This window comes from Staurois parvus, unplaced genomic scaffold, assembly GCF_062004578.1.
Source record: "Staurois parvus isolate SC_StPar_1 unplaced genomic scaffold, SC_StPar_1.0 ptg000155l, whole genome shotgun sequence".
Lineage (NCBI taxonomy): Eukaryota > Metazoa > Chordata > Amphibia > Anura > Ranidae > Staurois > Staurois parvus.
Window position 1 is genome coordinate 15,963,348 of NW_028317951.1, and position 16,779 is coordinate 15,980,126.

Genomic DNA, 16,779 nt, shown 5'->3' on the forward strand with positions numbered 1-16,779 from the left:
GAAAATTGCTACTACCAGAATGCTAATCTAATCACCTGTAGCATCTCTGCGATAACAAAAGCTTTGATGCTAAGTACGCAAATGAGAGCACATATACCTGTACTGACTAGGGACTTTGGTTGAAAATGTATGAAAACTTACATATCAGTGGGGTTTATTTACTAAAGCTGGAGTGTGCAAAATTAGGCTCACTTCTGCATAGAAACCAAACAGCTTCCAGGTTTTATTGCCAAAGCCTAACTGAACAAGCTGAGGTTAGAAGCTGATTGGTTTCTATGCAGAAGTGAGCCTGCTTTTGCACTATCCAGCTTTACTAAATAAACCCCAGTGTGTTCTCACAAAGAAATGGTGGACACTTTTCCACAACTATCAAACAGATTCAAACTTTCAAACATGTCTGAGAAGTAGTAATTACAGTTTTTAGTTAAAGGAGATGTATGGCAAAAGCTCTTCTGGCCATACTTGCCCTGTGGGTCAGAGGAGGGCACTTAGTTCTGCACTCCTGTGATCCAGATTCAGCCAATAGATGGGATAAAGCTCACTGTTGGATGCTGTCAGAGCCAGTGCAGGCTTTGCAGGAATCCCAACTAAAATGTTGGGATCTGCCCAGACGCCTGACTGGCACCTGGCTGAGCCTTTCAGCACCCCAACACTTTTCCCCCTTCCCAGCCCAGTGCTCTAGTGAGAACTGGAAAGGCAGAGGAGAGAGCTGGTGACTGATAGTCACTGCTCTCTGCTCACCAAGGACCAAGAACTGAGCAATCAGTGTTCCTTGATCGCTCGGTTCTCAGTGTAGAGCCCGAGGGGGATAGGTGCTGCAGTCATCTAGGAGAGTATAAATATGTGTTGCTTTTGGATCCCACACTTCTTTTAAAAACATATCAATATATAAAGTGAAATATGAGTGTAATGATTTAAGGTGGGGGGGTCTCCCAACTTTCTAATCAAAGGTCCAGTTTACAGTTGTTCAGAATTTAGGAGGGCCAGTGGGAGTAGAAAATGTAGAATAGTGGCTCATCATTGGTGTCAGTAGAACGAATAGTGCCCAACTGCTGGTGTCATTGAAAGCCATTGTTGGTGTCAGTGTAGGAATTATTGCCCTGCCGTTGCTGTCAGTGGGAGGAATAGTGCCTCATATCAGTGGAAAGAATAGTGCCCCTGGTCCGCAGTTTGAAGACCACTGATTTAAGGCATCTGTTGCTCTTTAATATATTAATACTGAAAGACAAACATGTCACTACACTGATGCAGCTCTTACATGAGTCTGGGGATGTCGCTAACTGGCACAGTTCCATCCTGGTTCTCACTCTCACCATCTTCTTCCTCACTGCTCTCAGATTCCTCACTAGATGAGGAGTAGTCAGTCACTTTCTTTATCGGCCGGTTTGTCTCTTCGATACGCAATTCTCTCAACTCTTTCGCCAAGGCAGTCAGGTCCTGAAAAACAATTTTTGCTATAATTCACTTAAGCCATGAAACAGATGTGTGTAAAATGGGCCAACTCCTTGTCTTAATGTTCACTTGCACTAAACTCAGTGAGAAAGTAGCTGAGCAATGCAGTTACACACCCATTTAAACAGACAATGTTTGAAGCAAAAAAGAACATCACGAGCCAGTCTTACTGACAGACGCAATTTCAACCATTATGTGCCTGGTGCGCAGAACAGATGGATACACTTTCTGTGAAAACTAGAAATTCCTGTCATAGTTAGCTGGAAAATATTTTCCTCTTTCTATATAAGTCCAAGACAATTCACATTTTGAGCTACATACAATCTGTGGTAAATGCATATTTTATTACAATCTAACATTGAATTAGAGTACAACAAGAAAAGAGCATTTTCTCAGCTTACTATGAATTTGACATGATAATAAGACAGCACTGTTTTTATTTTTAACTGTAACATCACAGCCAGCAAGTCTAAGATACAGTCAGTGTATCTAGGTCATGCTTTAAAGCAATGTAGGTGAGGTAGTGGTAAAGCATGAAGAATCTGCAGAAGATGAGTTGGTTTGTTCTGTGGAAGAAAACAAAACATGCACATGACGAACAAAGCATTGGCCTTACCATTTCCCCCTATATTAGAGACCAATGTAGCCGTCAATGCAATCATAAACAAAGGTTTCAAGGAAAACAAATTATTAAACATTACCAAATTCAATAAGTGTCACCATTTATTTATTTTCGAACAGCCCTACTGTCTGGCTCTAAAAGGAATTGAAGCATAATCTTATGGGCTACATCTTGCAAAGTGAATGTCCTGGGCTGAAATAGTAATCATAATCTATCATATTTGACGCAAGATCACAGTTATAGAGCAGATTAATACAAAACACAGATTTTGCACTTACTGAATTAATGCTGCTGCTGTTGAGTAATCAACAGGAGAAAGGCAGCTAATTGGATTCCTAGGGCTTAAATCTCTGAATCTATGGCTGAAAGCTGCATAGATTTGGAAGATCTCACCACGCTCTTTACCTGGATTCTGAAGATAATTATGCACAATACCCTTTTTTTAGAGTAACATTAATCAGGACACTGACATACATGCAAAAGCATGCAACTTTATCTCATTTTGTGACTGATATATCTTTGCTTATGTCTAACCAAGTAAATAAATTTAAATTAAATTATAAAGTTGGCCATACAGTGGTATATTTTCGTACGAATAATAATACGTAAAATGTGGTCAGTGCATTTGATAAAGCCAGCAGAGACTTGAAAAATGTAATTTGAAAGTACTTCAAAATGTAATTTGCTTTTAACATTTGTTTTACTAGGAATGGAATTTCCTGGAAGAAAAACACATACAATGTAAGAAATTTGCTCATATGAGAAAAGGTTTCCTTCCTGGTTCTTTGTATTTTCTCATTACTCGGTTGAAAATGATCATCAATTTGACCTAACAAGTCAAAAATCAAACAAAGGGTCCAAAAATTTATATTTTTTAACAAACTTCTACTAGTGTATGGCCACCATAAGGATATGTTCTAGTCCCATATTAGAAATCAAAACCTTATTGTTTTATACAACTTCTATTTCTAAGTCTAATATTTATGTTTAAGGATCAATAACCAGAACTGATACTTTATGTTTTGGATGTCAGTGGTTTGAGTCTGCCAGCATTTTAGCTCTCTCTGGGACTTTATCCATGAGATCTAATACCTGCCACGGCCAATATTAGGGTTCTTATTACTGCTGTATTGCATGTTTATTTTAAAGTGTGGAAAATACAGCAGGAGGAATTAAGCTCCTTCTGAAGTAAGAGGAACAGAAAGACTCCATGTCAAAGTTAGAAACTGTGATAGAGGATCTCTTTGCTGAGGCTTCAAGACATATGAAGACAGTGAAACTAAAATATCACTTTTAGGTATACTAATCTTTAAACCAAACAAACACTTACATACTAAAACCTTAATCTGCATTAAATATAGAGGGTTGAAGTTACGCATTAAAGTATAGGTTATTGCTACATGATTGTAATCGTTCTATCTATTCTAATCTATTTGACCATTTCTACCCAAACTACAATATACTGTATGTGGTTAAACTATGCATCCATAAACAGGAAAAAATAAATAAAAAATACTTAGAATCCAACAGTAACTGATATAAATTCACGTCATCCACTACTTTTGACTATACAAATCAAATTGTCACGTAAAATGTTAAAAATTCAAATACAAATCTGAGTAATTTGAACACTATTGTAAAAAAAACCCTGCACATATGGCAGGTCTCATCAAGAACAGGTCAAAATATTGCTACACATGCAAACTACTACCACAGTGGCATTACTAGTTTAGACTATTGCCACTAAGCATAACTGTCAAAGAAGTAGAATAATAATCAAGCCAACTGTACTGTCCACCCTAGAATGGATCTAATGATTCTGCTGGTAGACAGACCAAACTAATGTGCAAGGAAATCTATTACAAGGATTTTATAGAAACCAGATTATACCCTCTCTTAATTTTACCCAGAGTTGTCTATTAGTTTTATTTTGGGTGAAGGGTAATGGGGGACTATGCATCTATCCAAATACACATCTGCATGTTATCATTCCACAATATTTTTGTAGCAGATTACATATCACGGTTTCTCTATGTTGCTAAGCATGTAGCAATGGATCCTTCTATCTGTATGGAACATTACATTCAACTTCATTGTTCTGTGTTGGGTAAAGCAAATCCTACATACTGTATCTCAAAGACCTATACTATGAGTAGGAAACAATGTCCGATAAAAGGCAAGAAAGATTTTCTTACCGTCTTATTTTTAGTTTTCACCCTCCGCGGCATGATCTTTCCATCATCCGCGGGCATTGCCTGTGTGATAACAGCCTGTAGAGAAGTATCAAGTGGGGACATCAGGAAACTTGGGAATATTATTCTGTCCCGAGTTTCTGACTAACCCGAAACAAGCACAAGAAATACACATTTTTTCTTTATCATACAAATGAAACATCCACGGATAAAAATAAGGTGGTATATATAAACTAGTACATTGAATCAATGGGCAAGGCACATCATCTTGTATTCGGCATAACGAAAATAGACATACTGTACCTCCCAGACATGCAATAATCTAATAACAATTGATACACATGAACATCAAGAAAACCATGTATGGTTGATTCTGGCTGATGCTTGTAAAATTCATGATAACATTCACATGACAAGTTAAAGTTCAATATTTCACAATTTCTGGTGGCCATGCCTCACCAAATTTGTGCACTGCAAGATGTATAACTGAAGATGGTACAGTGTAATTTAAGGGCTGCAATTTAGAGCTTGGTTAGCCAGGTTGAAAATGGTTAGCATGTTCCATTTTGTTATTCCTTGATAGATTTCAGGAAGACTACAAAGTGACCTGCCATCAAAAGGTAATAGTGTACCATTTACAAAAATGTGCAAACAATCTCATTGATAAACAAAGTTTGTAATATTTCAGATGATTTATCTTTCCAGGATAAGGAAGACCTGAGTAAAAAAAAAAAAGTGGGCACTGCATGTAGCAGGCAGTGTGGAGAGTCTTCATTTATGTGTTATAGGGTTGGCTTTAGTATGTGTTACATAAAATTATATCACAGCAGATCATTTGATAATAAGCAATCTTGCATATACAGATATCCTTAGCATCTAGTAAAATGTAATCTAAATCTTGCTGGATGAGATAGGTCTATCAGGATTCCAGAAGTGAATTAGAATTTTAGCAAATAAACTAGGCCACTCAATAAATAATTCAATATGTTTGGTAGACACAGAGCTTTGGTAAGCTGCTGCCAGGCTATCAACTTTACATGGTCTCCTGGATTTTCATCCCTGTAATATAATTTCTCAGGTTAGGAGTAAAATGATTGTGCGAAAGGAGGACAGATCACCACTTTCCTGGATTCTGTGACTGCATTATAAGTTACATGAAGAGGAAAGATGACATGATGATAATGCAAACTGAATTAGATTTGGAGCTACCTTGGGTGATGTTTTTAATATACTGCATGAAACAATACAGGGTTGCACTGGCTCAGATATCACATTTTGAGCATTTTCATGGAACGATTATATAAAAATGTCTAGTACATATTTGCTTGTTGGTGATTTTTTTCCTTTGGGCCACGTGTTGTCCATCCATGAGTACGCACAGTAGACCTATACGATTATGAGGCTGTCAGCTTCCACACTAATTTTAATGTTTTTCTCTTCTTTGTCAAACTTCTTTTTTGTTTAATAGAAATTCAGTTTTGTATACCAAATAAGACTGGATTATAGAGACTATTTTTACCTTCGGTTGAACATTTCCAGAATTACTGTTCTCCTTAGTTGCAAGGGATTCAAAATATAGTAAATTTTTACAAAAACTCAGCAACCTCACACACAGCATGTCTGGATTTCAGTTTAGCAGAAATCATAAAAAGCAATACAATAAAAAACAGACACACAAACATAGACAATTCCCCTGCAACTAAAACAAACAACAGCACATCTATATAGAATGACAGAGCAGCGGCCAGCACCATGGAAAACTACTGAAGTATATGGATACATACAGAGGAGGGAAGAGATGACATGCAGCGTCTGCTATAGCTGCTTTCATCACCTTCATCCTTTTTAATAATTTAAATTGAATGAAAGGGATGAGGAAACACATGTACTAGCAAGCTAAACTTCCAGCCACAGAAGTACAGTCCATTTGTTTCTCATCGCAGAGAATTACCAGCCACATGACAAAACACTGGAATGAAATAGCTTAGCACTGAACAAACCATGAATTGGTTACCAGTACGTGATTTAGATGGAGAATTGTGAGTTTGAAATGAGAGTGCCGGATTTTCTGGTAACGACTGCATATAAAGTCTAGGGTAAATGTTACATTGTATACTTTAAAATATCACTAACCTCATCTATTGCTTTCTTATAGCTCTGAGCAAGGGAAAGACAATCAGCATCGGAGAAAGCAGAGCAGGTCAAGAGTAAGCCACAGGGAAGGAAGCAGGTAAGAAATACAAGTGTTAGTTTGGTGCTTACCAAGCTCGGTATATGGGCAATACACAGCCACATGCTTGCACAGAGTATGTAAGACATAGTGCGCAATAAGTGCAACATTACTGACATAGAACGTAGATGCTGTCTATATTAGCAGATAATGCTGCTCCCCACTCTTTCATTCACTACAGAAGACATATATGTAAATATAAATCCTATGATTTATTATATTAGTATCTAATTCATATTAAATCATTCTATGACATCCAAATAGCCATGAATGACCTGCTAGCCAAGACTACACTGCACCCAGGCACACTTTATGCAATATCATACTGTGCTATCCCAATGAAAGATTGTAAGATTTCATTCTCACGGCATAACAAAAAAGAAACTGTGCTAGAGCTTGAGTTAGTTATTGGACAATGATGTAACACAAGCACAAATGTTATTATAGGGTCATCTACAAAGCCTATTTAAAGCATTAGTTTCAAGCATAATCATATTTAGAAAGATTAGATAATGAAAATGTTAGAGTGAAAAAATGTTTGTTAAAACAATTTAGCCAGAGGAATAAAAATGAGTTTTCCAACTTAAACAATTGGTATTTTTTTCAACCTAAGCAAACATAAGATGTTTTGTGACTTTTGCTACTATGGTAATATTATTATTTAAGAGTTAGCTCCCTTTTTTTGGTATGCTAGGCCATACAGGGTGATTGCTTCAATCACATGCTTGTCCAGGCTCAATACTGCATGTTTGCTAAACGTACCGTAAAAGAGAAGTACAATGCAGTTTTAGTGAGCACTAATTTGGGTCATGACTCACATTTTACAATCTCATGCTTCCATATTTTGGCCACAGTATTAAAAAATGTGAAGATTTGCTCCTAGGGGGAGCTCTCAGCAGTCCAGCGCAATTACTGCTGAAATAGTACCTCCTTAGGTCACATTGTTTTTCTAATAATTTGGCAGACTCCTAGACTTTCATTGTGAGAAGGAACAGTAATGCTGAACTATTGTGCAGCATTGCAAAGCAGGGAAAAAAAAGCCTGAATGTATGATGATTAAACGTGGCTGCCATCACAAACATATGTAATTACAAAATAAAAAAAGAAACAATGAGGTTTAAAGTAGTAACATTTATTGATGAGAATAATAACTTTAAGCTGATCTAAACTTGCAGATGATTGATACTGCCTACTCTTAGTCCATTTTGGCTTTTTACTAGGATTCTTTGCTCATCTATTTTAACTCTTCAAATATCTACAAAATGTAATGGAACTTCAGTTCAGATTTCTTAAAATTTCAGTTACAATGCCACATTAGATTATTGCTTAACTCATTAGTGACCTGTACAATAAACACACAGTCTTTACTATACCCACTAGAATACCATCTGATAATGTTGTTACACATTTGGATAAACTAGATACCTTAACTGATCATTATCTAAAGTGGACATAGACTCAGGCAACCTTATCTTACAAACAGTGTTACATAAGTCAGGTGTAATTGAAATAGCACTTGCATCTGGCATTCTGCAGCTGCTATTTTGCTAGGCCCACTTTTTCCTCTGCACTTCATTCTTGTTGAAAACTTTCATTTTGTTTCTGGACTTCACCACTGATGCCACTGTAACCCAGTAACTAGAAATAACAGTGGCCAGGGCATGTCTATCAAACTCCTGATAGGCTCCTGTGAGGCTAGAAGAGAATGCCTGGGCATTGTCATGTGTTACAAAGTATTCTGCTTCTTATTAGAAATGCTATGCTAAAAGTTCATGCTTTCACTAATCTGCTTTTCAGACATTAAACAGTGCTAATGACAGCCAAACTTTACATTATAGGCATATACCCACTTTATGTTCATAAATTATGCACAAGAACTGTACATGAGTCACATAGCCGTGTAACCCATTATGAGACCAATGTGTATACTTAGAATTGAAAAGTACAATAATTATGAAAGTGTCCCATGTCATGGAAGAGAAATTTGGTGGCCAGTTTACTGCATAATAAAAGTATGCTTATTACAAGTTTATGGCACTGTAATACTCACTCACACTAATGCAATGTATTTTTATAACTATTGGCACATGTTGGTTAAAATAACCTGGGTTAGAGAAACAAATCACTGATTAATCACAAGGTCCGCTTATAATGTCTAGACCTCCCCTCCTGTAAAAAACAAACAAAACAAAAAAACCTGTAAAATAAATAAATAAATAAATAAATATATATATATATATATATATATATACACAGTATATACACCATTTGAAAGAATGTGCAAAAGGTACCTGTAAAGCAACATGTAGCCCATCTGCCACCTGTATGCTCCTTCCAGGGAGATCCTGGGGTATACACACCAGCCCAAATTTTGCAAGAAGACACTTTTGTAATGGACTGGAATGTCTTCTCATGAGATTTGGCCTGCTCTGCATTCCCCAGGAGTCTTCCTTGAAGGATGGTGACATCACGCCCAGTGATGCTGAAAATAGGGGTAAGGTAATCAAATTCTTTATCTTTCTTCTTGACAACAACTTTTGCACAAACTTTCAGCAGGTGATTTCTATAGGGGGGAGGGACCCAGACGTTAGAAAATCTTGACTTTAATATTCAAAAGCTTTTTCTAATTACATTTATGGGCCTTTCTGATGTTAAGCAAGAACCACTAAAAAGACTAAAACGTAAACATTTTTCTTGCAAAAGGCTAATGATCCATTATTTGGAACATTCAAACTAAAATTTTCCTAAAAAAACAATTACTTTCATCACTTATTACTGAGGCTAAATTAAACTAATTGTATCTGATACCATTTTTAGCCCCTCCTACTGTGTGTAACAATAAGTGCCTAAAGAATAACTCCACTTTTGTTGAAAAAACACCCAAATCCCAACTGGGTAATCTATGTACTTTGCAGGAAATTAAAAAAACTTTGTTGCAGATTCCTACCTGTTTCTGTTCTGAAGAAAAAGCTGTTTGTGACTTTTTCATTATCAATCAGCTGATACACTTACAGAGTTCTAATGAGGAAAAGGCAGACTCTGAATCTGTTTAGAAGTGAATAATCCTTTGGGAATATCTCACCAAAAATTAATTTTCTGTTGCAGAGGATGCCTAAAATCTGACTTGTATTGTAGTGCGTATTTCTAGGAAAATCAGTGAGCCAATCACACAAGCAGAAAAAAAACCTTTCTGGAGGCAACACCTCCAGGTTGCTATATTGCATTGAATTTTACAGTGCTGCACATTGAGAAGGAAAGCTCATTTTTAATAAGGTAATTCAATTACAATATAGTTTGTTTAGCAATTATATATGCTATATTTTTTATTTACAATTTTTTCCACAAAAGTGGAGGTACCTTTTAACATTTCTAACTGCACAGACCTACAATGGTAGTCTATAGTGACACAAAGCACAGGCAGATTTCAGGCTCCTTAACTCACGGCCCTGTCATGAGTTAAATATCACTTAGTAAAAGGTAAGGTATGATGAAGAACACTGTTCATTGTCGAGATAAGTAAAAATTGTAATTTGTAACATATGGAACTGCAATACCTTAATAAGAAGAACATTGTGGGATAAAATCTGTGACAAACATTTTATAAGATTAAGCAGTAAATACAGCTTGCAACACTAAATTGACCAAACTGAAGCTATCAAGGGTGAATAAACAGAGTTAGAAATTTCATTCACCGTACAATCTTTTACAATGCAGGGTTTCAAATGTGCATTCTCCAAAGTCAGTCATTAAAAAAGTCAGTTTTCAAATTATAACAACATTAAAACTTATTTATTAATATAAATTAAAATTAGAGAACATACAGTATCTTATGCATCTAACGTGCGCAACATATTTGTATGGTGTGCATAAAATGAATATAAATAAAAACATTATTATTAAAGGGTTAGGCTTCCATAAACTAACGGAGTTGCTTGTACAGTCTGCAGAGTTTTATCTCTTGGCAATCTTTGGTGGTGACATCTGTGCGTAGGTCAGCACACTTTTCGCCGCCAATAGGTACCACTCTCACTGTCCTATTTCTTTATGTGTTTTATATTTTAACATATACAGGAAGAGGAAAGGATCATCCACAGCATTGATATGGTTGGGAAAAAGCCAGAACTATGGCTAAGATGTCCTCTAGCGATAATGTACTCCCAGATTTAAAAAAAAGTATTAAAGCTGAACTCTGGAAAGTTTAAAAAAAAAAAAGAACACCCTTAGGCTACACGTACAAGGAATTGCCATAGACATAATCTCTACTGTCAGCAGAAAGCCGCTAAACACGGCACAAACGTGTGTAAAAGTGGTACCACATTTAATGCTTGGACATTTATTCATTTCATTGTCTAGAGTACTTGACATTAAAATTAATAAATGCCTAAGCGCTAAGGCGTATTTACACGCATTTTTGACGTGCTTGGCCACAATGATCCGCTCCTGAATGCGATTCTTCTGCATTCATTAGAGGGATGTTTAACTGCCCTTAAACTCTGCTGCTCCTAAACTCTGCTAAAAGCCTATGTATTCAAGGACAGTTCAGAGGCTATGGCAAAAAAAACAAAAGCTTCAGGTTTAGGAGCAGAAGTGTACATGAGGCATTAGGGCTCATGTACACAGGACGTTTGGAGAACACTTCTGAATGCTGGAAACTGACAGCAGGAAACCGCTCAGTTAAAAAACGTCCATTTTGCAGCGTTTGCATACCGCGTTTATGTGCGTTTGCGTTTAGAAACATTTTTTAAAGATAAGCACAGGAGAACCTCCCAAATGCCCAGAATGCACTGAAAAGTGGTAAGTTATTAACTATTTCAGACTGTTACATGTTTTGACATTAGCTAGGTGTGAGTCGCTCATTAACATTTCTTTTGTTTCCAAGGGTGGGAAAGGTGTCTGGTGGAGTGAGTTATTAAAGCCACCTGGCAGGGGGTCTTCATGAGGAATTTGAGGTGTGAATGAGCATTAACATATCTTTTGTTTCCAAGAGTGGGAGAAGGCTGAGGTGTGAATTGGTCATTCCAATGTGTAACAAGCTTGCTCAGAACATTCTATGACAGTGTTTTGTCCATCTGAGCACCTTGAAAATGCTTTGCATGCATTTTTCATGATGAAAAAAGGTTCTGGACAGCATCGGGAACTGGAAGAGTTAAAAAACATTTTCAAATGCAAACGCTTATAAACGCGATTTGCCACGCTTAGATGCATTTAGCCGCGTTTACAAGCGTTTTGCGTTTGAAACGCTGATAAAATCCACATCTGCACGCAAGTTTGTAAACTCAACTGCCTGTAAACGATTGTAAATGAAGATGTGTACAAGGACACATAGGAAAACATTAGGGTGAGTTCAGGGGCTGCTGAAAAAAATGCTGAACAGCTCCTAAACTTGAGTTTATCAGGTGCAACTCCTCAATGGAGCGCCAAAGAGAGGCTATTTTGGGAGACCAGACACACAGCATGGTGGAAACCTGCCCAAGCAAGAAATAAGGTAAGTATTACAGCCCATTCCACCACCTCCTTAGACTTAACAAGCAATTAACCCTTAAACTGCAAGGAAGCCCACTGCAAAGGTAATTTTTTTTCTGCTGCCCAGAGTGGGGCTTTAAGATTAGCAGTACAAGATATTATGGATGAAAAGGTTTGTAATTTATTGTAGAAATGAAAAAGCTTAGATTAAATGGTAAATTCCTAAAGATCAAAACAACAGATATGTAGCTGGAGAAATCCAGACTTGCATGATTATGTCACTATTGAAATCTAGAGTTTTCCTCTAACCTTAACCTTCTCCTTAACCTTAACCTTAAAGTCTGCTCATAAGCTGTTCTTTTGAGATGCCTGTGTACCTGTAACAAGCTTGTAACCTCAGCAAGCAGCCATTCTCATCCTCTAATACTATGAAAACTAGCATTACCACTCTTTTAAACTCCCCTACATATTAATTATACCTGTTCATATCCTCGTACCTTGCTTAACTAATACCCCTGTATCCTGGGCTTGCTCATCAGGATCCTCTACTCATATGAGCTGCCCTAAGTGTAAGAAATGTAATACTGCGGTCAGATTTGTATTAATATGAGATGTCTATTTCCGCCAACTAAGAGTGTGACAATCTCTGATACCATCTGATTAATATACAACTGATGACCATTATTGTTTCTATGGCTATTCCTTTCATACAGGGGTTTGCATACCATTTTTGTACTAATAGTTCGCTTAATGTGAACTATATAGATAGAAACATAGAAGCTGCTATTGCAGAATTATACATTAAAAAGGTGTCACTGCCTATATTCCAATTTTCACAAGTTCCGATCTAGGAAGAGCTGCTGTTAAATCTTATGTCTCCAGTTGTGTTCTGTATATATCTACCATATCCCCTATTGTTAAAAGCTATAGTATATATTTATAAGAATAAATATTGATGTTTACAATGATGCAACATTTACAGCTGAATAAACAACACAAAAAGAAAAGTCTAAGGCCCCTTTCACATGGGCAGACCAATCGGGTCCATCTGTCAGTTTTTTTAGGTGGACCTGATCGAACCCTCCATTATCCTGAATCGAGTGGCGGATGTAAATGGACTTGTGTCTGTTTACACCCACCTACATCCAATCCGATCCGCTAAAAAGAGACAGATGGGGATTCATTCCTCATGCTTCTAGTGGAATAGATCGGATGGCAGTTGGGTGTAAATGGGCAGGTGGTCTGTTTACATCTGAGCACCCATAACCACCTCTGCATAACTGGAGCAGACACAGACCAGACATTCACTTGTTAAGTGGTGATTAGTGGACAGATTCCCTACTAAGCAAGCGGACTCCTGGTGGAAGGGGCCTAAAAGTTAATCTATCAATTACACATGATTACGTACAGTGGTGAGGATGCTATAGTGGTTGGAAAGGATTATGACAGCACACACAGAGCAGAAAAGATTTACTAAACTTACAGCTGGTCTACTTGGCCGCGTCATATTATCTTCAGTTTTCACATTAGGCCCATCGTGTGGTAGCACCGGAGATCCTTCAGGTTTATTATTACCTGCTAAAACACATAAAAGTACATACAATTTATTCGCACAGGTAACGTTTATAACATGTGCTACACATAAATGTGAATAAGCTATTATCCTAAAATCTGCAACCAGGAAGAAAGGTCACGCTTTTTGGCTTTTGTATGCAGAAATATGTATGCAGACTGTGAGAAATTATTACATATCTTTAAAAATCTGCACTAGAAGATTCTTCTGGAATTTCTTTTGGTTTTCTTTTTTAATTAACTACACTGATTCAGTAAGACAGCTAAACGAATTACATTATCTTCTGTCTGGTCTGGCCATTTCAACTGGTATACCTATGACTGTATTAGGATCACAAGGTACATATTTTATGTCAATTATTATTCTTGTTTTCAAGACATACTTCAGTTGAATTTCTCTTTTCTCCTTACTTTATCAATAGTTCACATTTGTGAAACTGAGAGGATGATTTGAAGAGGTAGGTTGCATGATTTAGGTTACTAGAAAGTTGAAAATAAATTACTTTACTTGCATTTGTTAGTAACAAATTCAAATACACAGATTCTTATTCTTCCCTATTCTATATGAAATAAAAAATATATATATATATGTCATGGCTAAAAATGTTGGCACCCCAGCATTCTCATGTGTATTTCTTTTGTTTGTAGTGGTATGACACAAAACAGTGGAGAAACAAAAAGCACACAAAACTCCAAAATGGACTGGACAAAATTATTTACACCCTCAATTTAATATTTGATAGCACACTCCTTGGAAAAAATAACTGAAATCAATAGCTTCCTGTAACCATAAATGAGTTTCTTACACCTCTCTACTGGAATTTTGGACCACTCTTCTTTCACCAACTGCTCCAGGTCTCTCAGATTGAAAGGGTTCCTTTTCCCAACTGCTGTTTTAAGATCTCTCCATCGGTGCTCAATAGGATTGAGATCTGAATTCATTGCTGGCTAGTTCAGTATTCTGCAGCACTTTGTCTGAAACCATTGCTGGGTGCTTTTTGATGTGAGCTTTAAGTCATTGTTCCGCAGTTCCAACCCAGAATTCTAGAGTAGTCTTCAGATTTCATAATGCCTTGCACACTGTCAAGACATCCTGTGCCTGAAGCAGCAAAGCAACTCCAAAATATCAGTGAACTTCCACCATGTTTGACTGTAGGAACTTTAATGATTGTGCGCAATAAGGACATGGAAGCTGTAGGCAACAGCTATCTTGTTAAGGTCTCAGCCATTTTCCTCCTCCTGCAAACTATGGAATTTGTAGCCATAACTTTTAACAAACTTCAAAAGTTATCTCAGTCAGGGACAACAGAACACAGCAAACAGACCTGGTCACAGCTGTAAAACATTAATTGAGGTCTGCAGGATGTCTCTTTCCATGAACCATGAAAAAGTCTTCCCTCTGACCTATCATTAAACAATAATAACTCAGTCAAGCCTGTCACACATAACGTGTAAGGCCATTAAAACTCTAGGAATGCAGAGCATGCCATTAAACATCTATTCCACAACCTAACAATCCATACACAAATACTAAAATCCAACAGTAACAGGACACATTAACATTAGGTATATATTTGAATGAGGAATATCATACCGAGTAAATCAAGGTCATACAGGACTATGTTAGCACATATGAAAAAGGGGAGAAAGCAGTCTCCTGCCTCATGGGTGAAAAATTCCTCCAAGATACGCAGTGTTTGATATCCATGGATACAAAATATAATTCTGAATAATAATCTGCCAGTTTCCAGAATACAACCTACACATGTTGAAAGATATTAATATTAGTATAAAACTGTATTTGGGGCTTGGTTATAAATGTGGTGACCTCCCAGCACCCATCCCTTAAACCAGATGATTTGTCAGAGGTTCTCTGTCCACACCCCTTTGATATCACAGAAAAGTGGGTGACAGGACCTCTTAAGGAAGCTCTCATTTTAACATTTTAATTACAAATTACAGGAGCATCACAAACTTGGAATGCAATTATTTCTTACAAATCGGAGGAGGTACCAATAATTGTATCCAATCAATTTTTTGGAGTTTTGCGTGGAATGTGTCAGATTTGGCTTTTTGTTTCTCCACTTTTTTGTGTCATATCAATATAAACAAAATAAATAAACATGAGAATGCCTAAAGATTAGTAATTGAAACACTTTTCTAAGCGAAGTGGTACATTATCTAAAAGAAATTCAGGGTTGCCAATATTTTTGGCCATGACTGTATTTGACTTTACATACACTTTAGAGAAGAGGAACCTAAGCACTTGAACGATTTCAGGTTCATAACTATATATGGCTACTCAAACATACGCACGCATGCATGTACATACACACTTTCTACTGACACATATTTTATGCCAGTTTGCTGCAATATCTGCAATTTGGTAACCCCAATTTCACAGTACCATGGGGAGAGTACTAGAAAACCAAACATTTTCTGTAATTGTTATATTCGGCAATTTGAATTACCTTCTTGGCTACCCTTAATTCTTGTGCAAGTAACTAGAACAGACTGAAGTGTGGTCCAGAGATACAGATATAGATATAGACATAGTACACTGTGTACTTTAAAAAGATCCCATTTTAGTCTGCTTTAAGACAAGAGCTCAGCTGGAAATAGGATGGAATGCCAAACACAATGCAAACATTAATCTTTGTACTGGGAAAATGTTTTATTAACCTAATTCACCTTGGCACAATGTGAAGCTCTACTTGTACACTGGTGAAGCTGAAAGCAAAAGTCAGAGGGATTCTCCCACGCACACAATCTCTTCCAAGAGCTGCATGTGGGTGTAGAGTGCAATGCAAAGTTATTATTCAGTGCTGTGACAATGCAGCCCTACTGCTAGCAGTGCCTGTGGTTTAGGTTACTGTGGGAGTAGCCTATAATTCTGAATGTCATGCAAGAGGATTACAAATGAACTTTACCTTGAACTCTGTTTCGTTCACTGGAGCCTGCTTGAGACCCAGGCTGTGATCCGCCTTGTGAGCTAGGCTGAGAGCTGGGGGTGCTGGAACTGGAGGAGCTGCCACTGCTAGTCCTTTGGATTGGATTTTCTATGACTGTCTCTGTTCTCCGCAGATCAGGGTTACTAAAAATGCAATAGTCAAATATTCAAAATATGTACAAAAAGCATTCATAATTTTTAAACCTAGTCCAAATAATGGATTTACAGCTTTTGAAGATAATAAACCTGTAAAGGTAACCACAGGAGCAACCTAGAGCTAGACAGCAAAGCCCAAGCC

The 16,779-nt window shown here is 37.1% G+C and overlaps 1 protein-coding gene across 17 annotated transcripts in view; it reads right to left on the reverse strand.

The window, feature by feature from the left end:
* TNIK (TRAF2 and NCK interacting kinase) overlaps nucleotides 1–16,779 on the reverse strand; it is a 389,337-nt gene that overhangs the window by 50,567 nt on the left and 321,991 nt on the right. For 8 of the 17 annotated variants that reach the window (XM_089675505.1, XM_089675500.1, XM_089675502.1 and 5 more), the window contains 6 exons: nucleotides 16,462–16,625; nucleotides 13,443–13,537; nucleotides 6,400–6,423; nucleotides 5,786–5,818; nucleotides 4,270–4,344; nucleotides 1,259–1,437 (listed from right to left, as the gene is read on the reverse strand). In XM_089675505.1, the coding sequence (XP_089531631.1) occupies nucleotides 1,259–1,437; nucleotides 4,270–4,344; nucleotides 5,786–5,818; nucleotides 6,400–6,423; nucleotides 13,443–13,537; nucleotides 16,462–16,625 (570 nt within the window). The remainder of the gene's footprint in view (nucleotides 1–1,258; nucleotides 1,438–4,269; nucleotides 4,345–5,785; nucleotides 5,819–6,399; nucleotides 6,424–13,442; nucleotides 13,538–16,461; nucleotides 16,626–16,779) is intronic. The other 9 variants (XM_089675504.1, XM_089675503.1, XM_089675510.1 and 6 more) reach the window with 3 other exon arrangements.